This window comes from Stylophora pistillata, chromosome 7 (assembly GCF_964205215.1).
Source record: "Stylophora pistillata chromosome 7, jaStyPist1.2, whole genome shotgun sequence".
In the NCBI taxonomy this organism is placed as follows: domain Eukaryota; kingdom Metazoa; phylum Cnidaria; class Anthozoa; order Scleractinia; family Pocilloporidae; genus Stylophora; species Stylophora pistillata.
In genome coordinates this window covers 29,458,258-29,485,504 of record NC_142525.1, presented here as the reverse complement: position 1 = coordinate 29,485,504, position 27,247 = coordinate 29,458,258, and the positions used below count along the sequence as shown (strand labels likewise).

Below are 27,247 nucleotides of genomic sequence, written 5' to 3'. Positions count from 1 at the left end.
TTCCGTTTTCAGTTATCGTTTTCATCGGATACGTGTGAACGGAAGCCGTATCCGTAAAGAAAAAGGTGTATTTTAAATTGAAAACGGATACTTGTGGACTAATTGCATCTTTTGAGGGAATTTTGGAACCAGACCATCTAAAAACCCCTCCACACTTTCTCGATATTCTTAGAAAGATCCGTTTGGCAATTATTATTTTGGGGATCGTATCACAGTTCAGTTTGACATCTGATGGTCTTGGTTTTCAGCTGTGAGTGAGGAATGGCGTTCTGGAAAGATTCGTGTCAACTTATCTGTTTAGCTTTAATTAAATTAATTTACCAAACCCTTAGCAAAGTTCAGATTCTGACGAAGAAAGCAGGTTGGATTCGGATTTTGTCTAGCACATGCTTATCAAGAATTCTCACTTCCTGCATTTTCTCACTTGTGTGTTTTCAATCTTTTTTAACTAAAGTGTGTGGCCAGGAAAATGCTGACTATGCCTTCCTCATGGATGCATCCCGTAGTATTCTCGAGGACGAATTTCAGTTGCTGAAAGATTATGTTAAGGACGTTATTGACTACCTCAGCATTGGCCCCGATCTCACTCATGTCGGTGTCATTGAATACAGCACGGGCGCGAAAATGGAGCTGCCTTTTAACCAAGCGTATGATAAAGAAGAAATAAAACGCATCGTAGATAACGTAACACACACCAAGGGTATTACACGGATCGATCTGGCTCTGAAGGTTGCCTCAAAGGAATTATTTGATGAGACAATTGGAGGAATGAGGAAGTCATCTAGAAAGGTAAAATGTTTCTGAATTTTAACACGTGTTGACTTAAGGGCAAAGTATTTTTAAAGTAAAATTTGCTGTTATCACGGAGATCAGTACAGTAGCAATGTGTGTTTTCTGTGTGTTTGCTGTCTGCAGTGAGCCCAGGACTAGTTTTACTTGCGATTTCAACAACTTGAGCCAGGACTTGGACAAGAGGGGGAGAGCTAAAAGTGCTTGTCCTTGAGCAGTTTGAGCATCTAAATTCTCCTTACAATATCACCCCCCCTGAATCACACATTTTTGTCAAGAGAAGAAAGGAAATGATCACCCGCTAAAGAAGCTTTTGATTGTTAAACAAATTCTCCTCATCAGCATCCTAGGAAATGTGCGGAGATGAGAATAGAGTCTTCTTTCTAGCGGGGCTCCCACGCGCGCTTCGCGCGCGCGGGGCAGAGCCCCCATACCCATGGAATATGGTCAACCTCTTTTCGTTTGGTTGTCACGTGACTGACCGAGCGTACGTACGTATGTGCCTTCAGATTGCACGGGTAGGGTAGGGGAGACTATCAAAACGAAGGGAGGGGTATCTCAGGCGAGTCTTGGTAAATGCACATCTTTTATGTTATCATTAATATTACGAACTTGGGAGCTCCGCTTTTACGAACTTGGGAGCTCCGGGAGATGGAGGTTTGTATAATCAATCACTTCTTTTGGATCAGACTATGAGGGAAGTCCGTCGCGCGGATTGATGTTCAATTTGGGAGCTTTAACAACGACGACGGCGACGGCAACGAGAACGGCGGAAAACAATAGGCTTAATGAGCAAAAACAATCGCTCTGCACGTGCGTTTAACATTTGGGTACATTTCTTTGCCGTTCTTGGCCAAACAACAACGTGAAATAACCAAATTTTAGTTTTTCTCGAGAACGTGAGCGCATGACGTTTAATTTTTCTTTCTATTCCTTACTTTAACGCCGTTCGTAGTGATATAGTTCTTGAATAGTTCGCCAGCATTTTCCAAGTGAAACACATCGGAATAATCTCGAAATAGTTACAAAAATGAAAAGTTAGATTTTGACACGACGTTTTCGTTACCGTCGCCGTCGTCGTTGCTAAAGCTCCCCTATTGATGTTAGCGCGCCGAGGGGAGCTCTTGGAGTGACGTCGAGCGCCTCACTCATGGAGCTTCCGCGACGCATCGACGTCACTTCAAGAGCTCCCCTTGGCGCTTGACATCGAGTTTTTTTTTTTTTTTTTTCACTGATTTTTTTTTTTACTCGTGCGACGGACTTTGCTGACTTTGTAGTCTACTTTTGGATGAGGTGTAGAAATGGTCAGGAGAAGTTTCAAATTGATCACTCGTTGGATATGAATGGTTAACAGGGAACCAACAAACAAACGATCAACGTTAGTTTTCTCTTTTCTATTCTTGCAAAGGTAATGGTTCTGCTCACAGATGGCAACCAAACAGGAACTGACATAGTACCAGACCAAGTACCTCTTGTTGATGCCATACAACCCCTCAAGAATCTTGGTGTCAAGGTGATTGCTGTTGCAATCGGAAGTGTTGATATCAATCAACTGCGTATATTGGTCACCGACAATGATGACATTTTGAGGACGGAAAGCTTTGCTAAACTTCGAGAACTTGTCAGGACCACTGTCGAAAGGAGCTGCAGAGGTAACTGAAGCAAGGGTTTAAACGGGATGACGTTTCAAGTAATGTGGACTCTTTGAAGCAAAGTTTTCTTTAAAATTACAAACTGTGTAATCTTTGAGATGCATGTGTTCCGAATGGGCTTTAGGCCGCACTATGGCCAATTTTTAAAAGGTAGGGGGTTACTGAGCAAGACCAACGATTCCCCATGGCTAATTTACCTTTAATTTTACAAAACCTTTCGCGAAGACCTTTGAAACTGACGGAAAGTCGGTTGAAAATATTTTAACTTTGGAAAAACAAATTCTTAAGAACGGAGAGCTCTTTTAATGTCGAGCAATGTTTAAAGAGCCTTAGAAACAGTACAGTACAAATGATCGTTACATGGAAGAGAAGTGCTTGGCTTTACGCTTTTAAGTTCCATTTTTCCATTGTTGCTCTGCAGGTCCAATAGGGGACCCTGGTTTGAAAGGACCACAGGGTTTTCCCGGCGAATCAGGAGGAGTGGGCTTGGAAGGTCTCCCTGGGATGCCAGGAAAGCAGGGACCTAAGGGAGATCAGGGTCGCACAGGGACACCAGGTCCTGTCGGCGACAGTGGAGATAAAGGATCAACTGGAGATGAAGGACCCCCAGGTATGAAACTAAAAGAAAAGATCCTTTGCTGGAACAAGTTGCTGTTGAGCAGATGAAAGTTCTGTGCGGGATTGATTGGGAACAAGGCCCTTACTTAACCTTTTACGCCCTAACATCAGTATGCATATTCTCCATACTGTTCTCTATACGTTTCCTAAGGTGCTATCAAGGAGAATTCGTATAACAATCAATAGTTTCAATGACTGAGAATATATGAAAACCATATATGTGCACTGCGGTTTTTATGAAGTGTGTATGAAAGCGATCCTCGCAGTAATGAACACTACTTCAGTAGTAGTGGAAAAAAAGTCCTAGGCCTGGGTTAAGAAGTGTTCATTACTGCGAGGACTGCTTTCATATATACACTTAATCAACAGCTTCTTTAGTTAGAGATCATTCCCTTTATTATTGTGTCTATAATGTGTAATTCAGTGGTGATTTTGCAAGGAGGTGCTCATCACTCTCAAAAGTCAAAGAGTTAACAAAACATTCGAAACAAATTCCAGCCAAACTGATTTTTCGGTCTCTCGTCAGGCGTCATTTTGGAAATTGGCGCATAAGCTGGCGGCTCTCAAATTTTCAAGCAATAGTCCCTTCGCTCCCAGGTTTCTCAATGGGATAGCGCAGATAACGCTATCCAATTGAAACGAGTGGAACCATTCGAGTTATGCGAATGATTTTAGTCGTCGCAATCGTCTGGGTCCGTTGTGATCGTTGGCGCGATTCCACCTGCCCTGTTTTTTTCTAGGATTCGCAACCCCAGGATCGAAAGGACCAAAAGGGGACCCTGGAGATCCAGGACCACCGGGAGATCCCGGTCTTAGTGGAGTAAATGGTGAACAAGGACAGAAAGGCCTCCAAGGAGAACCTGGATTTCAGGGAAATAAGGGTGCTATCGGACCTGACGGACCGCCTGGACCTCCAGGAGAAGCTGGAGCTGCCGGTGAACCAGGTAAAAAGTTGATTGAGCGAGGTGAAGCAGTTGTTTTCTCTTAAGGTAGTACTCGAAATGGTCACCACATAAGTTATTTTATTGCGTGCGTCTTATTTAAATCATTTGTACTGCGTCGAGATGTAATGCACAGTCTTTGATGATTGCTGCCACACCCACAATGGGTGCGCTTTAATCTAAACTGGACATCTGGCTAACCCCTTTTTTCAGCAGTAAAGAAAGCGAGAATTGTGTGAGAAATAACTCTCAGCCGTGATCACAAAAATGCCTGTGCGTAGAGCTTCTCATAACGCCACTGACCGTTTTAATAATTGGAATTTTTGGGCCATTATTGTAAGCAAACTGAGATATAAACGGTCCGAATACGTGAAAGTGAAACCAAAACCTTAACTAGCAGGAGGTGGATAAATTGGCGCTAAGTAGTTGATCGAGTCTTGTGGAAACTAAATGATTAGCATTCAGGTCCAGTTCCCCAACTCCACTGAGCGAGCGAAGTTCAAACAGTTATATTTTTTTCCGTAGTGATTTAAATGTTTCGTCTCTTGATGTGTTAAAGGTACATCTGGAAGCCAAGGGATTACAGGATTTAATGGAATAGACGGAGAGATGGGTCCTCCTGGAGACCCTGGAGTAAGTGGTGATCCTGGCCCCCCTGGAGCTAAGGGCGAACCAGGTTAGGAAGTCCTTTTGCCAGACCCTTTGTTTAAGTGTCTCTTGGTTTCATATGATGAATTTTTTTGGTTTAAAATAATATAAAAATAAAGTGGTGGATATTTACCGAGACGCGAAGAAGTGGATACCAAAACCGCACAGATCTAAAAAAAGTAGTCTATTTCTTTCAATATACCGAAAAATGGTTGGAAATTAAACTCTTGACTCACGATTTTGTCTCATGGGCTTCTCGGGGGTGAATAATACTTGCTATTCACTTCTCAAGTAGACAATCAGCGCGCGAGAAAAGCACTATTCACTAGCGTGGTATATACTAAAAGAAATATTTCGGCTGTTAAGAAATGTTTATCTCAAAGAGAGTCAACGAAGCCTGTAATCTTACCAAAGTTTTTTACATGTCCTGTTCACAGGTCTGTTTGGTGAACCTGGGCTAGACCTACAAGGAGAAAAAGGTCAACCTGGACCTAAAGGAGCTGATGGATTGCCAGGTTTAAACGGATTCCCTGGTGAAAGAGGCGACAATGGATCGCCAGGCCGCTCCGGAAATGCCACACCTGGTGAACAAGGAGGAACTGGTAAGTGCAGACAAGGCAAGAGTATTGCAAGTTAACCCTTGAACTCCAAAGATTTGATTGATAATTCTCCCCTCTAGTTTCTAAACGTTTCCTTATAAATTATGTACGAGAATTTGGTGTTAGATCAAGATAAAAACTTTTACTTGATAAGTTTGAGTATTCTTATTACCTGTTTGCTTGATGGTACACAGTTTTTGTAGGGAGAAGTTGCATGTTGAACACTACTGAGAGTGAAGGATTACTTAAAAGCAAAAAAATGTCCATTCACTGAGTGTTTAAAGAAAGAGTTCGATGGTACCTGGTGATCATTTCAGATTGAAGAGGGGACGATTTAATAAAAATGACAAATGTTCAAATAAATAAACTGGCTCAATAAAAGACGACGTTCACTTCAAAGTAACATGATTTTCCTTTTTTTTTTTTCTTTCTTTTTTTCAATAGGAACGCAATATGAGGGAAAAGACGCCAAAACTTTAAAGTTCCTGTAACTAACAATTGTTGTTGTATATTTATAAGGTCTTCCTGGAATCAAAGGACAAAAGGGCGACGCTGGTCCACAGCCAGGAGAAGGCGTGGTCCTTCCGTCTGGTAACCAGGGGGATGTCGGAGCTGATGGAAAAATGGGGATGCCCGGATTAAATGGTGGCCCAGGACAACAGGGAAGACAGGGAGAGAGGGGAGGTAACGGACCTCCTGGCGTAGCAGGTAGGAATGTGAAGAATGCAGGGTTCTTCACTTGAAATTTATAGGTTGAAGCTGCTAAGTTACAAATGGAAAAATGTAATTTTTCTTCATTCAGCACTACTGTTTTGAGAATTGCGGATACCTTATCAATGCTATGGTTAGTTTTAATGGCTTTGTGATAGGTGATAGGTTGGTCTCCTGGCTGGGTTCGTTTTTAAGGCAAAGTAAGTTCGCCGCGTTAGAGAATTCGATCCCTTATTTTAGGTGTGCAGTGAAACTCAGAGGTTTGGTCACCAGTGATACTAAATACACAAATGGTGGTCTGATGGCGTAGTCATTTGTAGATAATTCTTAAAAAGATGGGAAAAGTGTAAAAGTAGGAATATGTAAAGGAAAGAATGAAAGGTCTACAAAGACGTACATGAGAAACCTAGCCTATTCTTTTTGCGTTTTGAGTGTTTCTGACCTGTTGTAGTTAAGAATGTGCTGAGCTACGTTGGAAGTGATCGTCAAGTGCTCGCGTGGAAATAAACGGGCATTTTGCAAATTTTCATTTCTTTCCGAACATGGTACAAAGATTGCAATCTTGCCTTTACAAGCGGATCACGTCAACTTCCACTAACTTAACGTGAGAAGGCAGAAAGAAATCAGTTTTATAAACAGGGTAAATGAGTAAAAAAACAACCTGCACACAGTCTCAACTCGCAAAACGGCAATTTTAGGGAAAAAGTAATGGTTGGTTAACAGTCAGACTTTTGAAGGTGTCTCAGTTGTTTTGTGTTCATCTGACAGGGGTTATCGGCGATCAGGGTGCCCCGGGCCCCTTGGGAGAAATCGGAGCACGAGGCATGCCAGGGATCCCTGGGGAATCGGGAGCGCAAGGCGATCCTGGAGCAGACGGTGCTAAAGGGGTTCAAGGAGACCGAGGGGAAGCTGGATCTAACGGTCAGAATGGGGAAAGGGGTGCCAGAGGGCCCAGAGGTCAAGGAGGGATCGATGGCATAAGCGGAGAACCTGGTGACGTTGGACCCCCAGGTACGAAGTCAGTTGTTGCATGTTTGTCATCTGCAGGAATTATCTGTCCAGATCAAGAAATTTTCGCCATGCCGGCGATGGAGTCGCAAAAAGCCGCAGAAGAAAGACCTTAAAAAAAAAAAAAAAAAAAAGGGGGAAACGTAAACGACTCTCTTGGGTTTATTGTGCTACAAACACAGTTGGCTCTCTCTCGCGGTTCTCGAATTAAAAAAGTCAAAAGTCATTCTTGAGTCGAATTAAAGCGAAACCTCTGTGTTATATAATAATTCTTTTATTAACCAAGCTTGACTTCGTCTTGGTCCATAAAACGCAAAGAAAAGAACTCGGCCAATATCCAGCCATCTTGACCGCGCGCTTGTTCAATAACGTATCCTTGGGTTTCCCCCACGTGACCAATACCTTAGCAACGGTTACTATCCGCCATCTTGGTGTCCCTCGAGCGTAAACAAACCGTATCTAACGAAGAGTTCATATGAGAAAGAAGGGATGGTTTTATGCATTGTTGTTGGCTGTTCGAGCAAAAGTGGAAAGCATAAAGACTAAGGATTTTTTCGTATAATAATTTAATAATTTTATTATTTCTATGGCACAAAATTCATTAGATATATGATCTAATGCGCTACACCTAAGATCATTACAAATCAAGGGGAAGAACAGGAGGAACTAGAAGTTGTTGTATGGTTCGAGGCTTGCGGCTGTTGTGATCCTCGATTTTTTGGTCGAGCTTTTCTTTGAGCTTCTTAGCCGATGAGAAATCGATGTCTTTAGCCCTCGCATACGGCACTTCATTGACATATGTCGGCAAAATCCATGAGCATTTTACCTGAATGCAAGCAAGCTTGGGGTGTCACGAAAACTCACACCCCGAAAACTCAGACCTCAGACCCCTCGAAAATTCAAGAGATAAACTCGACTCATGATCACTCCTGGTAATGCCACGTGTATTTTGACCTTTTGGGTCTTGATCCAACTGAAGCAGCAAAAACAAGGCCGCAAGTTGCACGTTTTGCAAAATCGTCCGATGGTTGAGAACGAAAACATTTTAGAGTGACAGAAGACTTCATTTAGCTTAGATTTCCTCCATTTTTCCCGTTAATTTTGAGCTTTTCATTCACAGTTAACTGGATCAAATGCGCTCGCTCCAACACCAAAGTAATAAAATGTGGCGTGATTTTGACGAGCCGATAGGGACGTTTGTTTACTTTTTTGTATTTCGTCGCACAGATCCTTGTTGTCGCTCTGTTAAAATTCTTAAATATTTCGCGATAATAATGGATACAAACAGAGACTCGGCCCACCAGTCCCAAAACGAAGACGATTTTGCGACCCTTGGGCTAGAGTTCTTAAATGAGGCAGAAAGAGAAAAACAACGGGAAAGAAGACTCGGCATCAGCGCCGTCACGATTCGCTTCACTGAAGAATCACTCTTGATATTGTTATCCGTCTTTCGCGTCAGATTTGTTGCATTATTCCACCGGTTATGTTATAAAACAATGGGTTCATGCTTTATGCTATGCACTATCGAATTATGGAGCACTTCGGAAGCTTGGAGAACACTTCGAGGGATCTGAGTTTTCGGTGTCTGAGTTTTCGTGACACCCAGCGAGCTTGCCATGAATTCGAGTAGTTGCCTCTAACATAAAATAAAACACTTGCGATATGTGAGCATGACTCAGCCAGTCCAGCTTTGCATCCCAAGCAATAGGCTGACAAAAAAGTCCCATCGTTTTCGGAAATGACCCAAATGTTCACTATAGGATCATTCATATGCTGTGAATGCCAAACTCGTGCTCTCACGACATACTTGCCGGCGATTACTTTGCCTACTTACAACTGAGGTTACAAATCCCGATACCATTTAATTAAACGCCTCTAGACTCTTGAACGCCTTGAACTGCTTCTTGGTGTAGAAGCTGGTCTCAAGAACGAGGTAACTAAGCAAGTCCGACACTTCCACAGGAGGCAAGCATGTCGGACTGAACTTCTCGGCTGGTATGCTTGCAGGGTCAATCCCGATGATCGAGATCTTTTGCAAACATCTTTCCTTCCAACTCTCTAAGCTTTCAGCATACTCAGAGAGCAGATACTTTTATCGCTTTTTTCTTTCTGGATATTCATGTAGTTGGCGAAATAATACGGCGATAAGAGAGAGGGCTTCACTATAGAAATCGACTAATTATTCATAAATTTGACACCCAAGGGACACCAACATGGCGGACACTAACTTCAGCAAAGCTTGTGACGTCACCTGAAACCCAAGAATAGTTCGGAAATCCCTAACTTGGACCGGGTTTCTCAGGCTTAAGTTCCATTGTAATTAGTGTTGTTGTTATTATATCTCGCACCTGATAGGTGACCCTGGTTCAAGGGGCCTTAATGGAAGCAAAGGCCTTCCTGGCATTACTGGCCTTGATGGACCCCCAGGCCCTCCAGGAGCACCTGGTGATCAAGGCCCAACCGGTGAACAAGGTGCTCGCGGAGAGATGGGAGAAATGGGACCCCCAGGGCCTAAAGGACTCAAGGGTTTGGTAGGACCTCGTGGCCTTAGCGGAATTGTTGGAGAAAAAGGTGAACAGGGTGAGTAACAAAATTTTAAGACATGTTCAAAGTCATTGTAATACTTGTTACATTTTTGTGTTATGCACCGTCACTGTGTGGCCGCCAACGCCATGGTTTTCACGAGTTTCTCAACAACGCGCGAGTGTTTCATCGTAACAGTCCATTAGACTTCTTTTTGGCGTGAAGTCACTCCTCCCGATGTTCCAAACGTCTAGCGTCGATCCACTCGATTAACCCCGGGCCCTTCAACCTCTAAGAGTGACCAACCTCTAATTTCTCCATACAGTAGTACCCAGAATCAAACATCAAGGTCATGAGAATATAGGAAATGATCATCAACTAAGACAGCCCTTGATGGTTATGCAAATTCCCCTTGTCAGCACCTTAGAAAACGTTTAGAGAACATTATGGAGAATATGCATACTGATGTAAGCGCGTAAAGGGTTTAGTATATCCTCCTTTTTTCCTTTAGGAAGCAATGGTACCATTGGTGGCCCGGGCATAAGAGGCGATCCAGGCAATCGTGGGCCGGAAGGTGAACGTGGAGCAAACACTATTACCCCAGGACCAAAGGGTGAGAAAGGAGTGGCTGGACTGCCGGGGCTCTTTGGTAGGAAAGGAACGCCGGGAAACCAAGGACCTCGAGGTAATTGGAAAAGTTATTATCGCCACGAGGCAGACGGTCAGGTTCGGAGAGCCTGAGCAAAAACGTTTTAGGGTCACGAATGGAAGTTTAGATACGAATACACGAAATTTTTGGACTCACCAGCTCGATCTAACGATCGGTCGTAAGATCCTTGTGTTAAGGCTTAGAAATGTACACTACCGAGGAGAGATTTAACAAAATCCTCGTTCGGAAAGAGGATGCTAAATTAATGTAATTTGAAACTCTTAGAGCGATTTACTGTTTATTTTGATCATTTCCAAACCATCAATTAGCACCAAAATATTCATCATTATCAAGCTCGAGAACTACTTTGAGTCCGGTAATAGTTTTTTGTTCGTTTTGTCTTTTCAAGGCCCTCCTGGAGATGTTCAAGGCCCGAAAGGCAACCCGGGTCTGCCCGGTCTACCATCTGAGAATAAAGGACCACGAGGAGAAGAAGGAGTTCCGGGAAAAAGGGGCGGTCCAGGCTTCCCTGGGGATCAGGGGTTGCCCGGTCAAGATGGCCCAACGGGTAACATAGGAAAAGCAGCAACAGGTGAAGGTTACCATTTGGTGGTCCACAGTCAATCTCCTAGAATACCCGACTGTCCACTGAATTTGACTCGACTGTGGACGGGCTACAGTTTGTTGTACGTTCAAGGTCACGATACTTCTCATGGCCAAGATCTCGGTGCTTCTGGCTCGTGTATGAGACGTTTCACTACCATGCCATACCTCTTTTGTAACATAAACGATCAATGCTACTACGCCTCTAGAAACGATTACAGTTATTGGCTGACCACAGATATACAGATTCCCATGATGCCCATCAGTGCTCCCGCTGTTGAGCCGTTTGTCAGTAAGTGTGCAGTGTGCGAGGCTCCTGGCCCTGTTGTTGCCACTCATAGTCAATCCACACAAAATCCAGACTGCCCTGCCGGTTGGGAAGCCATTTGGAATGGATACAGCTTCTTGATGGTAAGACACTTTGAAAATTAACAAATGGTAAACACCACAGCGTACACTATTGAGTTATGGATGCACGCGGGAGGTTGCTAAGCACGAAAGAAGCGTAAGAGTCGCTCGAGGCGACAGCCGAGAGCGACTCTAGCTTCTTGAGTGCTTAGCAAACCTCCCAAGTGCATCCATAACTCAATAGTGTACGCTGTGGTGTTTACCATTTGTTTTATAACATAACATTGATACATTGTAGCTAAAGAGTTCCCGTTTATTTAACAAATCTTACGCGACCAGAAAAAAACAAGCGCGCGCGGAAAAATAGTCTTTGCATTTGCTCACGTCAGCAGCGTACACCCATGGGCAAATGGGGAACGCTAAATTGACCAATCAGAGCGCGCGCTTTACTTTGGTTATGTTATAAAGTTAGTTGTAGCATTCTTTCCATCACTTCGCTTGTACGAACGGCTGAAGTTGCTCATGGGACCAGCCTGGTGAAAGTTTTTGTCAAGGTCAATTTATGCATTTCAAGGACTTTGATTTGCTCAAAAAGTAAATTGTTTCTCTTACATGTTGATAGAGCCTCTTAGTGTTCAGAAGTTTTCAGTGAGTTGAACATGCCGTTAGGGACCTTTTTTCTACAGAGGGTTAAATCCCCTAGCATCTGCTAAATTTGTTTTCGAGGTCTACCTATCGCCGCACACCCAAAAAAAAAACACAAGGCGCGTTCACAAACAGCTGCCCCTCTGGTTGTCGCGAAAATTAATTATCTGAGTTAGGAATGCCTTAAAGCTTTGCTCTTAAATGTTCGAACTTCGCTTGGAGATGGACAAGAGAGAAGTGAAACTTCGCCATTTCACAAATACGACGCCAGGCTGATAAACAACATTCAAAATGGCGGTCTCCTTACTTGACTTTTGAAGACAAATTTCAAAAGGTCCGATTCCTCTCTGGTCATATTCGTGACTTCATATGTCCTTTCAGTGGTCGAGATAAAAGAGGATATGGTTTCTGGAGAAAATTATCTCTGCTTATACTTGTTTTTTTTCTGCTCCCCTTTTCAGCATACTGGTGCTGGTGGAAGTGGCAGTGGCCAATCGCTTTCCTCCCCCGGATCTTGTCTCAGAACTTTCCGTCACAATCCTTTCTTTGAATGCCATGGTCGTGGTACCTGTCACTATTTCGCTAACAAATACAGCTTCTGGCTGTCCACCGTTGGACAGATGTTCGTTGCGCAGACACCGGAGACCCTAAAACCAGGAAATCTCCTGAGTCGTGTCAGCCGTTGTACGGTGTGTTACCGGGTAGCTAGCAAAAAGAAGAAGCGTCATCGTGCCTTGTACCCCAAAGTATTACCGGAACAGAGGAAACTTTCTTCGGCGTCGCTGAAGCTCCAATCAGCGGCGCAACAGCTGTCGCGGCGGTCGTAGGTAATTATGACGACTTTGACTCGGACCTGACTGTAATCAATATAAAACAAATTGAACTTATATTAGCCTTTTTATTGCTTTGTCACAAATTCTCTTGGTCAAAATAAGCTGTTTGTGACAAAATTGACCGGTTATGTACTTGTTGAAAGCAGTTTAACCAAGTCTTAAACACTCTCAATGGAGTACTGCTGGTCTAATGCAGTGACGGTGCAGATTGGAATAGGAAAAAGCTTGCTAAATGCGAGCAAAACTATTTTACCGTATTTCTTTTTAAACCACCACCCAGTATTATGGATTGCTCTTGTTAAAGCACGTTTCATAGTCATTACAAGAACCCTGACTCACCAGGGACATGCAACGATTGCCCTGATACATAATTGATAGGAAAGGTAACACATTTGCTTTGCGGTTGTGTTTGAGGTTGTTAGTTTGCGAAAAGTGAAAGAGCTTTTTTTTCATTTAAGGCGCCACTAGAAACAGTAGTATTTGCCTTATCTACGGTCTAGTGAAAATATTTTTTGTTGTTTTGTTTTATTTGTTTGACCGTTTTTGAAGCTAATTTACAAAAATCCAATTTAAAAAATGTACAAAAATTGTTCCAAACCTCGATCAGGTTGGCGTCCGAATGTGAGCATTCCCTTTCCACAAACTTTTATTAAAATGAGATCAAAGAAGCCTAGCCGCTGAGTTACATTAACTTCTTTTTTCTTTTTATTTATGTTTAATTTTCATTTGGTAACATAACATAATATCACGTCCACTTTTGTTATGTGGCCAATGTGTTACAAAACTGCAGTGGGGATTGCCTATCCGGCAATTATTAGTCCCCGTATATCAGAATGATTTCTTTACTGTAAGGCTTCCGTCGTTTTTTCTCAGTATTTCGGGACGTGTTTACTATATGAATCCTCGACATTCCCTCAAATGATGGTCGGCTCGGCGATGGTCCACCGACTCTCCATCGATAGTCCACCGACTCTCCATCGATAGCCCGACAATGCCCTGTTCGTCTAATGTCGGTCTAATGTATCCCGAGCTACCGATGGACTATCGACAATGTATCGACTGAGGCGACTTCTAGTGCATTTCTTAAGATCGGCCAGATTATCCCAGAATCCATAATCTCTATACTTTTGAACACAGCCTTGTCTTCCTTGACTTTTTTTTTTTTTTCTTTTTGCTTCGATGAGTGATTAGAACTGTAAGCAAACGCATCGCTGAAAAATTTGAAACTACGAATGCGTTGGTTGAAAAATTTTAGGGGACAAAAAACGCCCGCACGCCAAAGATGACCAGCGGCAGTAAGAATGATGGAATTATTTGCCCTGACTTTTTTTAAAGCTGGGAAATCTTAGGGCATCAAACAAAAGTATTTAGTTTGCAAAAATATTTTTATTTTGTCCAACTATTGGTTAAAAAAAACGAACTCCTTAAACCCTTTTACACCAAAGCATACGAGCGTAAAAGTCGAATAACTGTTTCAAATGTTGCTTACACAACGACATTGAAGACACTAAATACAACAGTTAGGAACGACAGCTCGTTTGCCCCAACTATCATGTCGTACAGGTTCAATTAAAATGTTCCCATGTTCAGTATTAGAAAGTAAAAGGGGAAAGTCGTTTGAAAAATACACCTATTGTTTAGTGTTAGAAATGTATTTTAAGATTTTTTAATTCTCTCTCAAGTAATGGTCGTTGCGATGTCACGCAACACAGCGTTGCGTGACATCTAGACATCGCCGCGCGATTAGGTTGTAATTCGGGGCCTTATAATTTTAGTTTTGTTATAATTCCTAGATAAACTGAATCTTTAATTAGACTGGTAGATCCTAGAAGACTTAATTAGTAATGATAGATATTTTCTTCTAGAATAAGCATAAGGATCCTTCGAATGCATTTACGAACTGTATATTTTAAACTTGTGTTTGCTATCATATTTTTTTTCTTGTAAAATTAAGGTCATAATGTTGATTGCAATTTGGGGTATCGTTAATAAAATTGTTTTGGTGTACTGTGTCAACTGATTGTCCTTTTGTTAAATTTCGTATGAGCTCAGAGTTAACCCTGCCAAAATGGTACTGAGGATGCTTAAGAACGCTTTTCCAACATGATCTAAGGACCAGTCTTATAAATCGCTCGAGCGTCTCGGTGGTTTTGCTTTTTTTTGGAAGCGGGGGGTCACACGGTTTTCAGGGGAAATGGAAGGGGGTTATTCGTGGCTAAAAGAGTATTAGGGGGTGACTACGAAAATTGACTGCCAACGGGGAAAGAGGTCATTAAAATACAACAGAGACTAGGTGGGAGGGGGGTTGGGTAAATTTTATAATTAATAAGGTCTGCAAGGAGGCTAGTGCCAACCCAGACAGAGCTATCCCCAACTCACTCCAATCTTCTTGCGGGCGGAGAAACACTCGTCTTGCCGCACCAATGATGAGGGTTTGCTCACAGGCTTTCTAGGTCCGTTGAAATAGAACTTAGTTAAATAAAATCCACCACCCTCCTGCCATCATGACGAACAAGCTTAGAATAAAAGGATTTTTTTTTTCATGGGGAAAACTGTGTTCTTTGTTTGGACTGTCTTTAAAATTCAAATTTGGAATGTTTAACGACTCCATTACAATGTTTTTAAAGAAGGTTACCTGGAAGTTTCAAAATACATATGCAGACTAGATTAGAAGCAATTTGGGATAGGGATAACCCTAGGCAGCAAAGATAATTGTATCTCTCCTACTGGCATAGCTAGTCTGGAAACAGATTTGTTTCTTCTTGCCTGCTTACTGACATGGCTAATCATTAAATGCAATGCAACAGAGAAGCTATTTGTGACTTTAATTCATTCCATTGAGGAGAAAAATGAGGGTAAAAAATTCTTGAATCAATTTCAGTGTCTGGGCAACTGTGTACTAACCCCTCCTGTAACCGAACACAGTCAACTGATAACATGTTAGGGTCAACATTGGGCTAGGGGAGGGGAGGGGTACCTGCACAGTTGCTCAGATCCAAGTTTTGTATTATTATACATTTAACATTAAGTCGATGACAGTCAGTGCTTGTGTGCATACACAAATGAAAACATGAATGTTTCAATAAGCTGGCAGATGTTTGAACTTTGTATTTTAAGCAATGTTACAAGCTTACATGTTATCACAGAATTTTTAAACCTACAACTGCACACTACTACAAAATTGTCATTTATGGATGCAATGAAGAAACAGCAAAACTATGCAGGGCTTAGTTTAGAAACTGAATAACACCTATCCTTCATATAAGTTTTCAGTGGATACTTTAAATATGAAATTAAATTAGTAGCAAAATGCTTGATTTGCACAGCAAACCAAATTTCCAGGCTCCACATTCAGAGTGAAGTTTTATTGTTTCAGAAATATGTACAATTCCATATATATTATATATAAAATATATTTTATTAACTAGACAATTCTGGTACAGTTACATCACTTCAGCACTATGCAATCTATGGGTTTCAATAACTTTTTCCATAAGCAGTTGCTGATGGCTACGACCAAAGCGGGACCATAAGGCAAAACACAAACATGAGACCCAGCTAGCAAGCTAACCAGATGGTGGTGAGTGGTCTTATAGGCTGCATTAGACCCCAGCTGGTAAATATATCTTATTAACCAAGCGTGAGGGCCGTATTGGGAGAAAATCGGCCTGAGGTTTTGACAGTATGGACCTCGCTGTGCTCGGTCCGTACAAAAAAGACTGAGGGCCGATTTTCTTCCAGTATGGTCCCGAGCAAGCTTGGTCAATAAGAGATTTATTATACGACTGAAGTTCAAAGGGACACAAGTGTGGTACCATTCGGGACCATTCGGGACAGTGCCTGGTCCAATAATTAGAGAATATAGGACTGGCAATAGAGCATTTTGATTGGTTGATTTTAGTTATTGGCCCTCTGACTGCCCGAGTCGTGTAATAATATACTTTTAGTGAAACCCCTGCTCCAGTCACAATAAAACCCTGCATTGTCCTTTACATCTGCATTGGTGTAAAATTCTTAACCGTGCAAGTGCACTGTAGAGTCTTTTACTTTACTTCACCTACTTTAACTGCTGCACCATATAAAGAAGACTTACATCCCATCTGTTCACCATTAAAAATCATTATATTGGTAAATCTGTTTTATAATACATAAGTTAAAGAAATTAATCCCAATTGAATTAATAATGTCTTTTCAAAATTAAGCAATAAAAGCAAATGAAGTGCAGCGACGACAAAATCATTTATCTTGATGTTAATTTCTGTTAGCTACTACTCTTACTGTTTGCTTGTGTGAGTGGAAATAAATAAAGCTTAGGAAGATTTTAAATTCTTTGTTATAATAATATTAAAGATATAAATTATTCTCTTACATAATTTGAAAAATGGCACAAACTATGTTTCCATCTCCTTTGGCTCTAGCCAGGAAGGTTGTTTCACCAATCAAGACAAACTTTTCTCTGCACTTAGGCCCATTTCTTAGTGTACCTTGATTTTTAAGCAAGAGAAGAAGAATCAAAACAACAGCAATACTGTATTTCAGAGCTAAAGAATTCTTAACATAAAATTTGTTTAATGCCTGTGGGGACATCCAATGTGGAATAAATAAAAACAATAAAATGACAAAATGAGGAATATGATATTTTGCTTTACATAATACTCACGTATTCATGCTCATTTACATGAATATTTACATCTCTTGTTTTAGTGCAATAGTGTACAAGCCTTTTAAACTTTTAGACTAGAGCAGGGCTTGACACTAACAGTAGAAATTCAGTTTTGGCTAGTGGTTTTCGATTTCCACTGACCAGTTTGGCAAGTACACAAACTGATTTTGTTGTGACATCTAAGTTGTCACTAGCCACTTGGCTAGTAAGTTGAAAAGTTAGTGTCAAGCCCTGCTAGAGTATGAATATTTCTTGCCAGAGGGCTTGGTCACATATCTTCCCTTTCATAAACATAGGAGCTTTGTCTCCAAATTTGAGTCTAGTTATAAAAATATTGGTGCCAACATTGGTCTTGGTCCCTATTATACATGTTTAGTAAAGAGTAGCATTAGCCAAGTTCATAGCAACTGTCACACTGTTTCAAAAGTAATTTTCTTCTTAAAATCAATACTTAATTTAGAGTCTTAATTCATGCAGTATTGTGATTGTCTCATAAAATATTATTACTTCAGGAAAAATTTCTCACAGTGCTACCAGCTACATAGTTATAGTATGCAATGGCTACCAATCCACAAATCCTAAAAAAAAATTTACAGAACAATATTTTTCATGGAGGAAAGTAATCTAATCAGAAAATCTAGAGTCAATATTATCTACCATCATTACTTTTAGGGATTGATGATGAGTTATTGGGTGATACTGTTCTTGGGGTTACTGTCAGTAGTAACTGTAGATTGCACAGGCAGCCCAAGCTCACTACTAGAAAAGTGGACGTGGTAAGTCGCGTTCGCTTTTCTAGTAGTGAGCTTGGGCTTCCTGTGTAGATTGAGGTAGTTTTGTGTTCTGCTTGCATTTCTCCCTTGGATCAAAATAATTTAATTGACAATGCTTATCATCCGACGTTGCCTTCATTCAATTCTGTTGGAAGAAAATAAAAACACTTGTCACTAACAGTAACAGTGCATAATAAACAATGAACCAAAACATACATGTAAATTAAACTGTTTATTTTGAGATATTTGAATAATTCAGAACACAATGAATGTTCTTGAACCTTCCCAGTTACAAACTACTCTCAGTGGCAAAAGAGAATTTCACTCTCTGACAGGAAGAGGTAACATGAACCAAACACAAAGTTTCACCCATGTCGCAACATGAGGGCTGAATATCACCTGGGAAGGGTGACAAACTCAAAACAAGCCCCATGAGGATAAATTTGGTTGAAAGGGGTGCTATTATCAAGCTACAGTGTGGAGTTAAATAAAATGATGGGGCAGTTTTCTGCCATCAACATGTTAAAAGCATCTCATGGTAAGTTGAAGAGTTTTAGTCAAAGTTGATTAATTCAAAGCTTTTACGTATAACACTCCATCAGTTGTTCATTATGGTGGAGCCAGGTGAAAGGTGGGAGGCTCCCTGCCATTGAAAAGTAACAGGCATGGAAGGAGTTTCTCAATGTCCGCTAGTATTTAAGCAAAACACTTTTTTCGGTTGTTACTTGTCAGTGAACAATCTCTAAGGGATGTAGTATTTTACTTAAGGTGAATAATGGGGAGAAGCAGTGGTGAATTGTTTAGTTCTCCTGACTCTAGATTACAAGGTTCTAGTTCCCACCCTGACCACGTCATTTTCGTGGTCTTACAATGTAGTTTCACTTTAGACTCTAAGGGGTTACCTCATAGAATAACCCTTTTAAACATCTCTGTCCAAACTTTTTTAGACTCGTACTTTAGAGATGTAGTTTCACTTTAGACTCTAAGGGGTTACCTCATAGAATAACCCTTTTAAACATCTCTGTCCAAACTTTTTTAGACTCGTACTTTAGAGATGTAGTTTCACTTTAGACTCTAAGGGGTTACCTCATAGAATAACCCTTTTAAACATCTCTGTCCAAACTTTTTTAGACTCGTACTTTAGAGATGTAGTTTCACTTTAGACTCTAAGGGGTTACCTCATAGAATAACCTTTTTAAACATCTCTGTCCAAAATTTTTTTTAAAACATCCACAGGGAGAATACTTAAACTTCAAGGCTGTGCTCTAAGAAAAATTGAAGGGAGCCCAATGCTCTGAAACTGTGAAATCCAGGGTGTGCCCAGTATATGCTTTTTTATGAAAAAAGTAAGATTCCTGAGTCACTCAAGAGCAAAAGTAAGGTGCCAGGGGCCACCGGGCACTGCTAGATCACAGCCCTGAACTTAGACTCCCTAGGAGCATGATCATTCTCCTTTATAAACACATTAGGGACCTTAAGCAACCACAATGGCAACGAGGACATGGAAAAACAAGAGATCTTATTGGCAGAACAATAGCTCAGCACGTGCATTTTGAAACTGTGTACATTTCTTAGCCGTCCTATGCAAAACAACAACATGAAATCGCCAAAATTTGCGTCGTCTGCCAACCGAAACCGCGACGGCAAATTATTTTAATTTCCATTTGGAACTCAACGCTGCTTTTATACGTCATGCTGAAGTTGAGCTGAGGTGTCATATGAGACAGTAAGCTCATGCAGCCATTCTTAAAATTCTAACTAAGAGTAGAAATTCATTTTTTAATCGAAGTCTTCCTTGGCGTTGCTGTCCTGACTGCTTAAGGTCCCTAGTGTGTGATACAAACCTTCAGCATTATTGCAGTTAAAAGCAGAATATCCAATTTGTACCCAGTCTTTATCGTTTGGTGGGTTTGGTGGAAGATAAGGGCACCTCCGCAACACAGTCTCACAAAACTCTAAACATTGCTTTCTCGGATGGGTCTTGTAATCAGCTTCCATTTCAGCAATAGCTTCAGAAATTTTTGTGTAGCAAATCCAGTTCTTATAGGCTTCCTGTGGGAATAATGGTCAAATAATAACTGTGTTAATGTGAACTACTGCTCTAGTTTTAAACACTATTTAATTCTTTTTATACAGCTTTTCATGCATTGCAGTTAAACAGTTTTGAATGGCTTTTTATCTCTAACATTGCCAATTAAATTTTATGGAACTTTCCAGTATAGTCTAACATTGTACTTCGTAAAATTTTAATCACAAAAAATCTTGCACAAAAATCTTGCACCATAATTAAAATAGATACGTTAGTTCAAATGCATTTCTTCCACAATCCATGTACTTCTTCTTGACGTGGATCACTCATCAAAATGAAAAGAAAAATATTCAGATTTCTTCTTAAGGTGAGACAAACAGTTGTATTTGACAATCAGAGACTATTCCACTGTGCATGGCATGACAGAAGTCTGCAATGGGACAGTACAAATTGTGGACCCCCCTTCTGGACCCCCTAACTAGATAAAGAAAGGATGAAAACAATAAATACCTGGTGCAACTTAGGAGGTCATCATCAAGTGGCATTTCATCATGATACTACAATCATTTGCCTAATAGAAATGTTAATTCTCCCACGTGCTATCGTGGGTGCCATTTTGTTTATAAGTTAGAGTGGGGACCTCGGCACAAGGCTACAAAACTTCCGGTATTTCCTCTGATCGGCTACTCTGATCAGATTTTTTCTGACATTTTGATTGCATCATCTCATGTCCTTGCCTACCACCGCTGACCAAAAAAATTGTGGTCATCCATACACAGAGTTCTATGGTGGAATGTTGAAGGTAGGTGTGTAATTTTTGCACATTCGTATGCAATCTTGACATTCCTGAAGCCATCGATAAACAATCACAACATTTTCTTGCCAAACAATCACACACCTTAACTTCCAGCATTCCACCACAGAGCTCCGTGTTTGGTGACCACAATTTTTTTTGGTCAGTGGTGGTAGCCAAAGACATGAGATGATGCAATCAAAATGGCAGAATAATCTGATCAGTTGATTGGAGGAAAAGAAAGAATTAACATTTCAAGTGGCACTTTTTGAAGATTCAGGCAAATGTTTGTAGCATGAAATGCCACTTTGATGACAACCTCTCAAGTTGCACCAGGTATTTAATGTTATCATCCTTTCTTAATCTAGTTAAGGGGATCCAGAGGGGGTCCAGAAGGGGGTCCAGGAGGAGATCCAGAAGAGGGCTCCACATTTTGTACCATCCTGTCTGGAATTGCTGTTGGGCATTCCCATCCTACAATTATCAAAAAATTGGCCCACCTATTTTCTTAAACCTTGAACCCCAAAGAGTAATAAGCACCTTAAGTGTAATTTCTTTGCAAAGTATCGGCCATGAATCAAGCATCAAGATCACAAAAACAAAGGAAATGATCACAAACTCAGGGTACTCTTAGCTCTTCAACTCCCAGGAGTGTTGAATGTGTAACTTCTCCCTATATCATCTAAACATTATCTAGCAGACAGGTAATGAGAATACTCCAACTTATCAGGTAGAAGCTGTTACCTTGATCTAACATCAATTTTTGTAACTAATTTTACAAGGAAACATATGGCAGCTTGAGAGAAGAGTTAACAATCAGATCTTGGAAGCTAAAGGGTTAATTGTTCGACGAATTCCCCTTGTAAATACCATACAAAATATACCAAGAACAGAATGGAGAACTTGTATACTGATGCTAGGGTGTAAAAAGTTAATCAATAGACTCATTGTGATAAAAGCTGAAGTCTGTGTTTGAAATCCTACAGTATGTGACCCTGAAGAAAAGAGAAGCACCAAGAAAGGTGACCTTTTAAACAAAAACACTGTCTTTTAATTCTTATTCCATCTGTTGACTGTTGACATATATCTTCTGACCAAATTGTCTAATAGAACCATTATTCTGTGGATAATGATTCACTTGAAATAGCTTATATGTGCACCGACAAAGAGAAAATATATAAACATTCATATTATACATAAAATTATTTAGTCTAATTATTATCATCATTATGAAAAAGCGGTATTTTCACTTTCTACAGTTTGAAATAATTTTTTGTATTCTGCTTATATTTCTCAACTTTAAATAAGACTTTCTTGCATTACTATTAAAGAAATGGAACAAGTTCCCTGAGGGTTGAATAATACATAATTTATAGCCCACCAATGAAATAAAAGGCTGAACATTATTTTAATCAAGTCAAAACAGATGTTTTAAGTCTTTGCCCTTAAACCTCTTGACGCCATTAAAAGATGCACACAACCTCCTTACTGATAGACGAGTATAATATTAAGTGCACAGGCTCTATATGACAATAAGAACCACTAGGATAACAATGGTTTCAAATTTTCACTGTCTGATGGCTGAATTTTTAGACTAGAAGGGCAGCTTTGTTTTTTAGAATAACAAGCTGTTGCAATTTTATTTTGGTATTATTATTCCAACTGTCTTTTTCTCCAAGGGTTCTTATGTACTTGTACATGGAAATTTAATGGGTACAATGCATACCCAGCACAAACATGTTGATTTCAATTTATTACACCGACAGCAGAGCTTGATAGAATTCTCTGCAAAGCTCGGGATAAATTTAGAGAAAGATATACAAAAAAATTAATCATTTATTGTAATTGTACATTAACTAAAATAACAAGTACAGAAAGTTGAGAATATTGACACTATACACAATTAATTTTGAGAGTATTAAAATTTTTTATCCTGGAAGGCCATAAAATTTGATCTTTGTTGAGATAAGATTACCATCCCATAATCATTAGCATAAAATATTAGTTTTTTTTTACTGAATCAGAAAAGGGAAAAAAATTTAAATTGAAAGGTTTACTTGAGAAATAAAATTTGTGATCTATTGCTCCCTAAACTAGCGAATTAAAATCACAATTTTTTACACAAAAGATGACTGATAAATTCTAATCTTTTTTTTTTTAATTGTAGAAGGCAGGTGAAGAGAAAAGTAAATTGCGACTTCACTAGTTTAAATGTAGTGGGTGGCTTTAAAGTGGTTTAAGGTTTAAATCTAGTGAATTTAAAGAGGTTTAAATCTTTGAATGGAGTAATCAATTTTGCACATGATGGATGCAAAAATTTTAAATACAGTACTTAAATGTAATACAAAACTTATGTAAATTAAGAAGACTATGACCAAATGGACAGCACAAATGTTGTGCATGTATTTCACAATCAAAATTCTCTCAAATTACAAATATACTGAATAAAAGTATATACTGTGACTTATGTAAATCTATGAATTCATCCTTGTAAATTTGTTATTTTTTTCTTCTTTTTTCCAGATATTCAGATTTTGTTTCGCCTTACTTCAGGAGAATTTGGTGATAACTTAATTCCATAAATAACAGCATCTCTGTTCCATTTACTAGATGTCAAGAAGAAAGTGGCTCTTCGTCGCTTCATCCTATTAAAAAATTTTGTTTGACAGCTAGTCTCTAATTGTTCGACAAATACAGAAGATTTGCATACCACTACTTGATCTTAGTTACAAATATTATCAAGAGTTTCTGCAAAAAAAATTATTTCGATCCTTATTTAAGAAAAATCGATTACGTTCGAAAACACTGGAGCTACGCTGAAAATTTCAAACATCGTAATTTTGATTGCTCCTCAAATCCAAACAAAGATATGAACGCCAGAAGACAGAATGCAAACACAACATTGTTGCTTCTTCAAATACAACCTACATGCGTTTGCGTTCCTGCTCGTAAGAATTGACGCACGCACAACACTTTAAACATTGTACTTCACCTGATAGCTGGCGTGCAAATCGAAAAAAAAAAGGAGAAACATTTTTAGCCAAGTGTCCTAAAAATAGTTTAAGTTGATCAAACATTTACCCAAGAATAATTTTTAGCGAGGACATCAAACACAGAGATAAAATATTTTGCTGTACAACAAAAGAGCGCTCTTAACAGCAGGGTGTAATGGTCCCGCGTATTTTGCATTCTCCAATAGCCATATTTTTTATGGAAATAACCTATCTTTAAGAACTGCGCTGTGCATCTGTTTGCCGTTGAAGAGGAGCGAATTTATTAACACGGATATTTTTTATTGTTTGTGAAGACCTTGCGGTTGAACAAAGACGGCAGACAATGTGAAGGTTAAAACAGTATTAGAAGCGATAGCACTTGGAGATTGTTGATGCTGTTAAATAGTCTTTAGGCCGCGTTTGTGACATTTCTTTAATCCTATTCTATTCAAGAGCGCTCATGGGGAATGTTGTCTTCTACTGTGAGACGAGGAAGCCATATCAATTCATATCAGCTGCGCGGTTAAAACTGCGCGAACGATCGAGTCACGAACGAAGATAATAGTTCATGGAAAAAAACCTAAATTATCGTGCCTATAATGTGGTCAATTATAAGCCTTTTCAATATGAAATGTAATGAATGTGATTTTGCCGTTGTTTGGCCTAAATACACCGAGGAAAAACGATTTTCCGGAACAATTAAATTATGTATTTACTCTCCTCATTTTGTCGTATTTTACCTGACGCAAAAACAGCTCCGAATAAGAATGCGACGTGATTTGAAGCAGCAGGGAAGTTTGGAATTTCCTTTCCACCTGCTTGTGAGTTTACGAATAAACGAGGTAAAAAAGCAAATGTACAAATAGAACCCTTTCCGTTTTAATTCGTTTTAACTCCATTCACAGAACTCAAACGTCTTTAACAGGTAGGAGCGTGCCTAAATTATCGAGCCGAAAGAGGACGTCACAAACGAAGCTCGCAGTGATTTTTCACGCTCTGTTCATCATCAAAACAACTGAATGATAACAAAACTGATAAACAAAGGCTGAGTTCCGCTGTTCTTTCTTATTTCTTAAAAGAGAATTTAATTAATTCAAGGAGTGAAAAAAAAAAAATCCTTTTCAATCGCCGTAAACTAATGGCCCCCGTGCGACTAAAGGGATTTGACGTTATTTTCACGTTGTAGTTTACAACCGGCGTTATCAAGCACAGTGAAATTCAGTATAAACGGTCGCTAAGTTTCTAGAGTAATTTAGCCTATAGAGCATACAGTGAACCACGACAAATATACAAAGAACTGCAATCATTTAGCGTTTGTGTCCTTCATTAAAAGAACATAATGTAAATTTGTTCGTTTAAATTACCTACCAGACAGCCGCGGCATGTTGATGCTGCTGAGTATGTGTGCGTTTCCCAATTTTCTCCACAATCGATACGCTGTATTATTCCTTCAAAATTATTGTAGTTTCTTTCAGCCTCGTTGTCCTTCTGTTGTATTAAGCTTATGTTTGGCCACTCTTGGCAAATAGTTCTATTCTTCAAAACTACATTCAAATGTGAACAAAATTCCAAGCGGTGCGAGGCATCTTCCGCGCGGTTCATGCAGTTAACACGAATACAAGCTGCTTCAGTCCAGCATTTCTTAGAGGTGTTTAGTGGCATTCCACAACTGCGATTCTTGCTATCGATCTCTCCGTCAACACCCGATATTGCAGTCCGAGTGAAGGGCATTAACAAAACAAGGAGACACAACGAAACAGGGAACCGAATTACGAGTTCCTTGCAGTAAAACGACTGTCGACGGCTTCTACTCCATGCCAAGGGGACTCCCACTTCTGTTGCCCGCATAAGCGCTCAGACACATTGAGAATTGACCACGTTGATGAAGATTCAAACGGAGCCGCAAAACGTCTTGAAACCTTGCGAGAATCATGCGAGGTCGAAATAATGGGTCGTGGTCTTTTTGAACCAGGCACTGTGAATGCGCGAGAAAATTCGAATCGAACACAGCCTCGATTTGTGACGGAACATTCAATGAAATCTTTGGTATTTGGACACGGCTGTTACTCTCGTATTTAGCGTCCAAGACATCTTCATAAAGCTCTCTGCTGGTGACAACTGACTCCAATTCAAAAATTTGTAAACAAGTCTGTTAGTATAAACGGAAATGAGCAGCCAATTTTTCCCTCTGAGAAAGAGACAAACAACGCATGTGCCGTGACAGTTGTCACTGGTTGTCCCTTGAGTATTGGGAAATATTTGGATATTTTTAACTCATCTAACAAGATTCGTCATACATGAAATATCCGGAAAGACGCGCCGATACATCCAACAATACACCATTTCAAAGCAAGGGAAAAAAGGAAGGTGTTCAAAAGATAACAAAATGTTTTCCTTAACAATAAAAGAGACCAAGAAAATTCGATTTTTATTGGTATAGGTTGTCGACTAGTACGTAGCCTTGAACATTCCACACTGAATAAGCAATTGTTACCTTGTACTTAATCGTCGTTTCTCAGTTATTTGAACGGTTTCGCTCTTTTCTATTCATGTGTCTCTCAAATCTGCGGATAATCATCTTTCCCCCTTTATTTTTTCTTCACCTTTTCCGAGGCCTGAAGTTTTTCAAAGAAAACAAATTCAATATTTGTTATCGTTCGTCCAGGCAATTGATACTTAGACTGTTCTAGATTCAAAACTCATTTTTGGAATACCAACTTTAACTGCCTCCCCCGCTGCTTATCGTTACGATAAGGTGGTACCATAGCAATAATAGATTCAAGAAGTTTTTGATATTTTGTTTCGGAGTGGGACTGATCCAATATTTTTAAGAGTATACTTTCGAGTGCTTTCGCTCAGTTTCCAAGGATCTCGGTTGGTAACTGGCATTTTAATAACAATAGTAGATTGACTTGGGGAAGACAAAGCCTTCGCTAAATGTTTCTGATTCAGTCTGGCTTATTGTAAAATTTTACAAATGCTGCACTGTGATGTCAACCAACTCTGATGAAAGAGTTTTAAAATTGGAGGTCATTGCAGTGGAAAGGAATTTTTTTTTCTACGTTCGCAAAAAAATTTAATAAATACAAAATTCCATGATTATAATCAACGAGCCACCTAAATTCTGTTGGATTTTAAATTCAGTTGTTCAAAAAAGTGGTAGCCTCGAAAGTCGCCTCTGGAAACGGTTCGGCCAATTTGCATACTATCGGCTGCCAAAGCAAATTCTTTTTATTCTCACTGTACTTAAAAAACATCCATATCTACGTTGTCTTAATTTAATAATACCATAAGGCACCACCACAAATCAAATGTTTAAATACTTAAACCCTAAGATTTTAATTTTTAACAACTATTCTATTTGGTTTTCGTTTCTGCCTAACATAGGTTTTTAATTTTCAGTAGCTATTCATAAACTTATTGAGCCAT

General features: G+C 39.8%; 2 protein-coding genes across 2 annotated transcripts in view; one reads left to right on the top strand and one right to left on the bottom strand.

The window, feature by feature from the left end:
- LOC111320781 (uncharacterized) overlaps positions 1-14,583 on the top strand; it is a 55,505-nt gene extending 40,922 nt beyond the window's left edge. Inside the window, exons 31-42 of the mRNA XM_088728494.1 lie at positions 455-789; positions 2,198-2,441; positions 2,863-3,051; positions 3,800-4,003; positions 4,560-4,676; positions 5,086-5,250; positions 5,767-5,955; positions 6,727-6,969; positions 9,322-9,546; positions 10,001-10,174; positions 10,548-11,152; positions 12,196-14,583. Of these exons, the coding sequence (XP_088584620.1) occupies positions 455-789; positions 2,198-2,441; positions 2,863-3,051; positions 3,800-4,003; positions 4,560-4,676; positions 5,086-5,250; positions 5,767-5,955; positions 6,727-6,969; positions 9,322-9,546; positions 10,001-10,174; positions 10,548-11,152; positions 12,196-12,561 (3,056 nt within the window). The 3' untranslated portion in view covers positions 12,562-14,583. The remainder of the gene's footprint in view (positions 1-454; positions 790-2,197; positions 2,442-2,862; positions 3,052-3,799; positions 4,004-4,559; positions 4,677-5,085; positions 5,251-5,766; positions 5,956-6,726; positions 6,970-9,321; positions 9,547-10,000; positions 10,175-10,547; positions 11,153-12,195) is intronic.
- A 1,072-nt stretch (positions 14,584-15,655) lies between these two features.
- LOC111320750 (uncharacterized) lies at positions 15,656-26,033 on the bottom strand. Its single transcript, XM_022923440.2, is given in 4 exon segments — positions 15,656-18,130; positions 18,132-18,148; positions 19,848-20,055; positions 25,187-26,033. Coding segments are annotated over 4 exon segments (810 nt in total). The 5' UTR covers positions 25,667-26,033; the 3' UTR covers positions 15,656-18,025.
- Between the last annotated feature and the right edge of the window lie 1,214 nt (positions 26,034-27,247).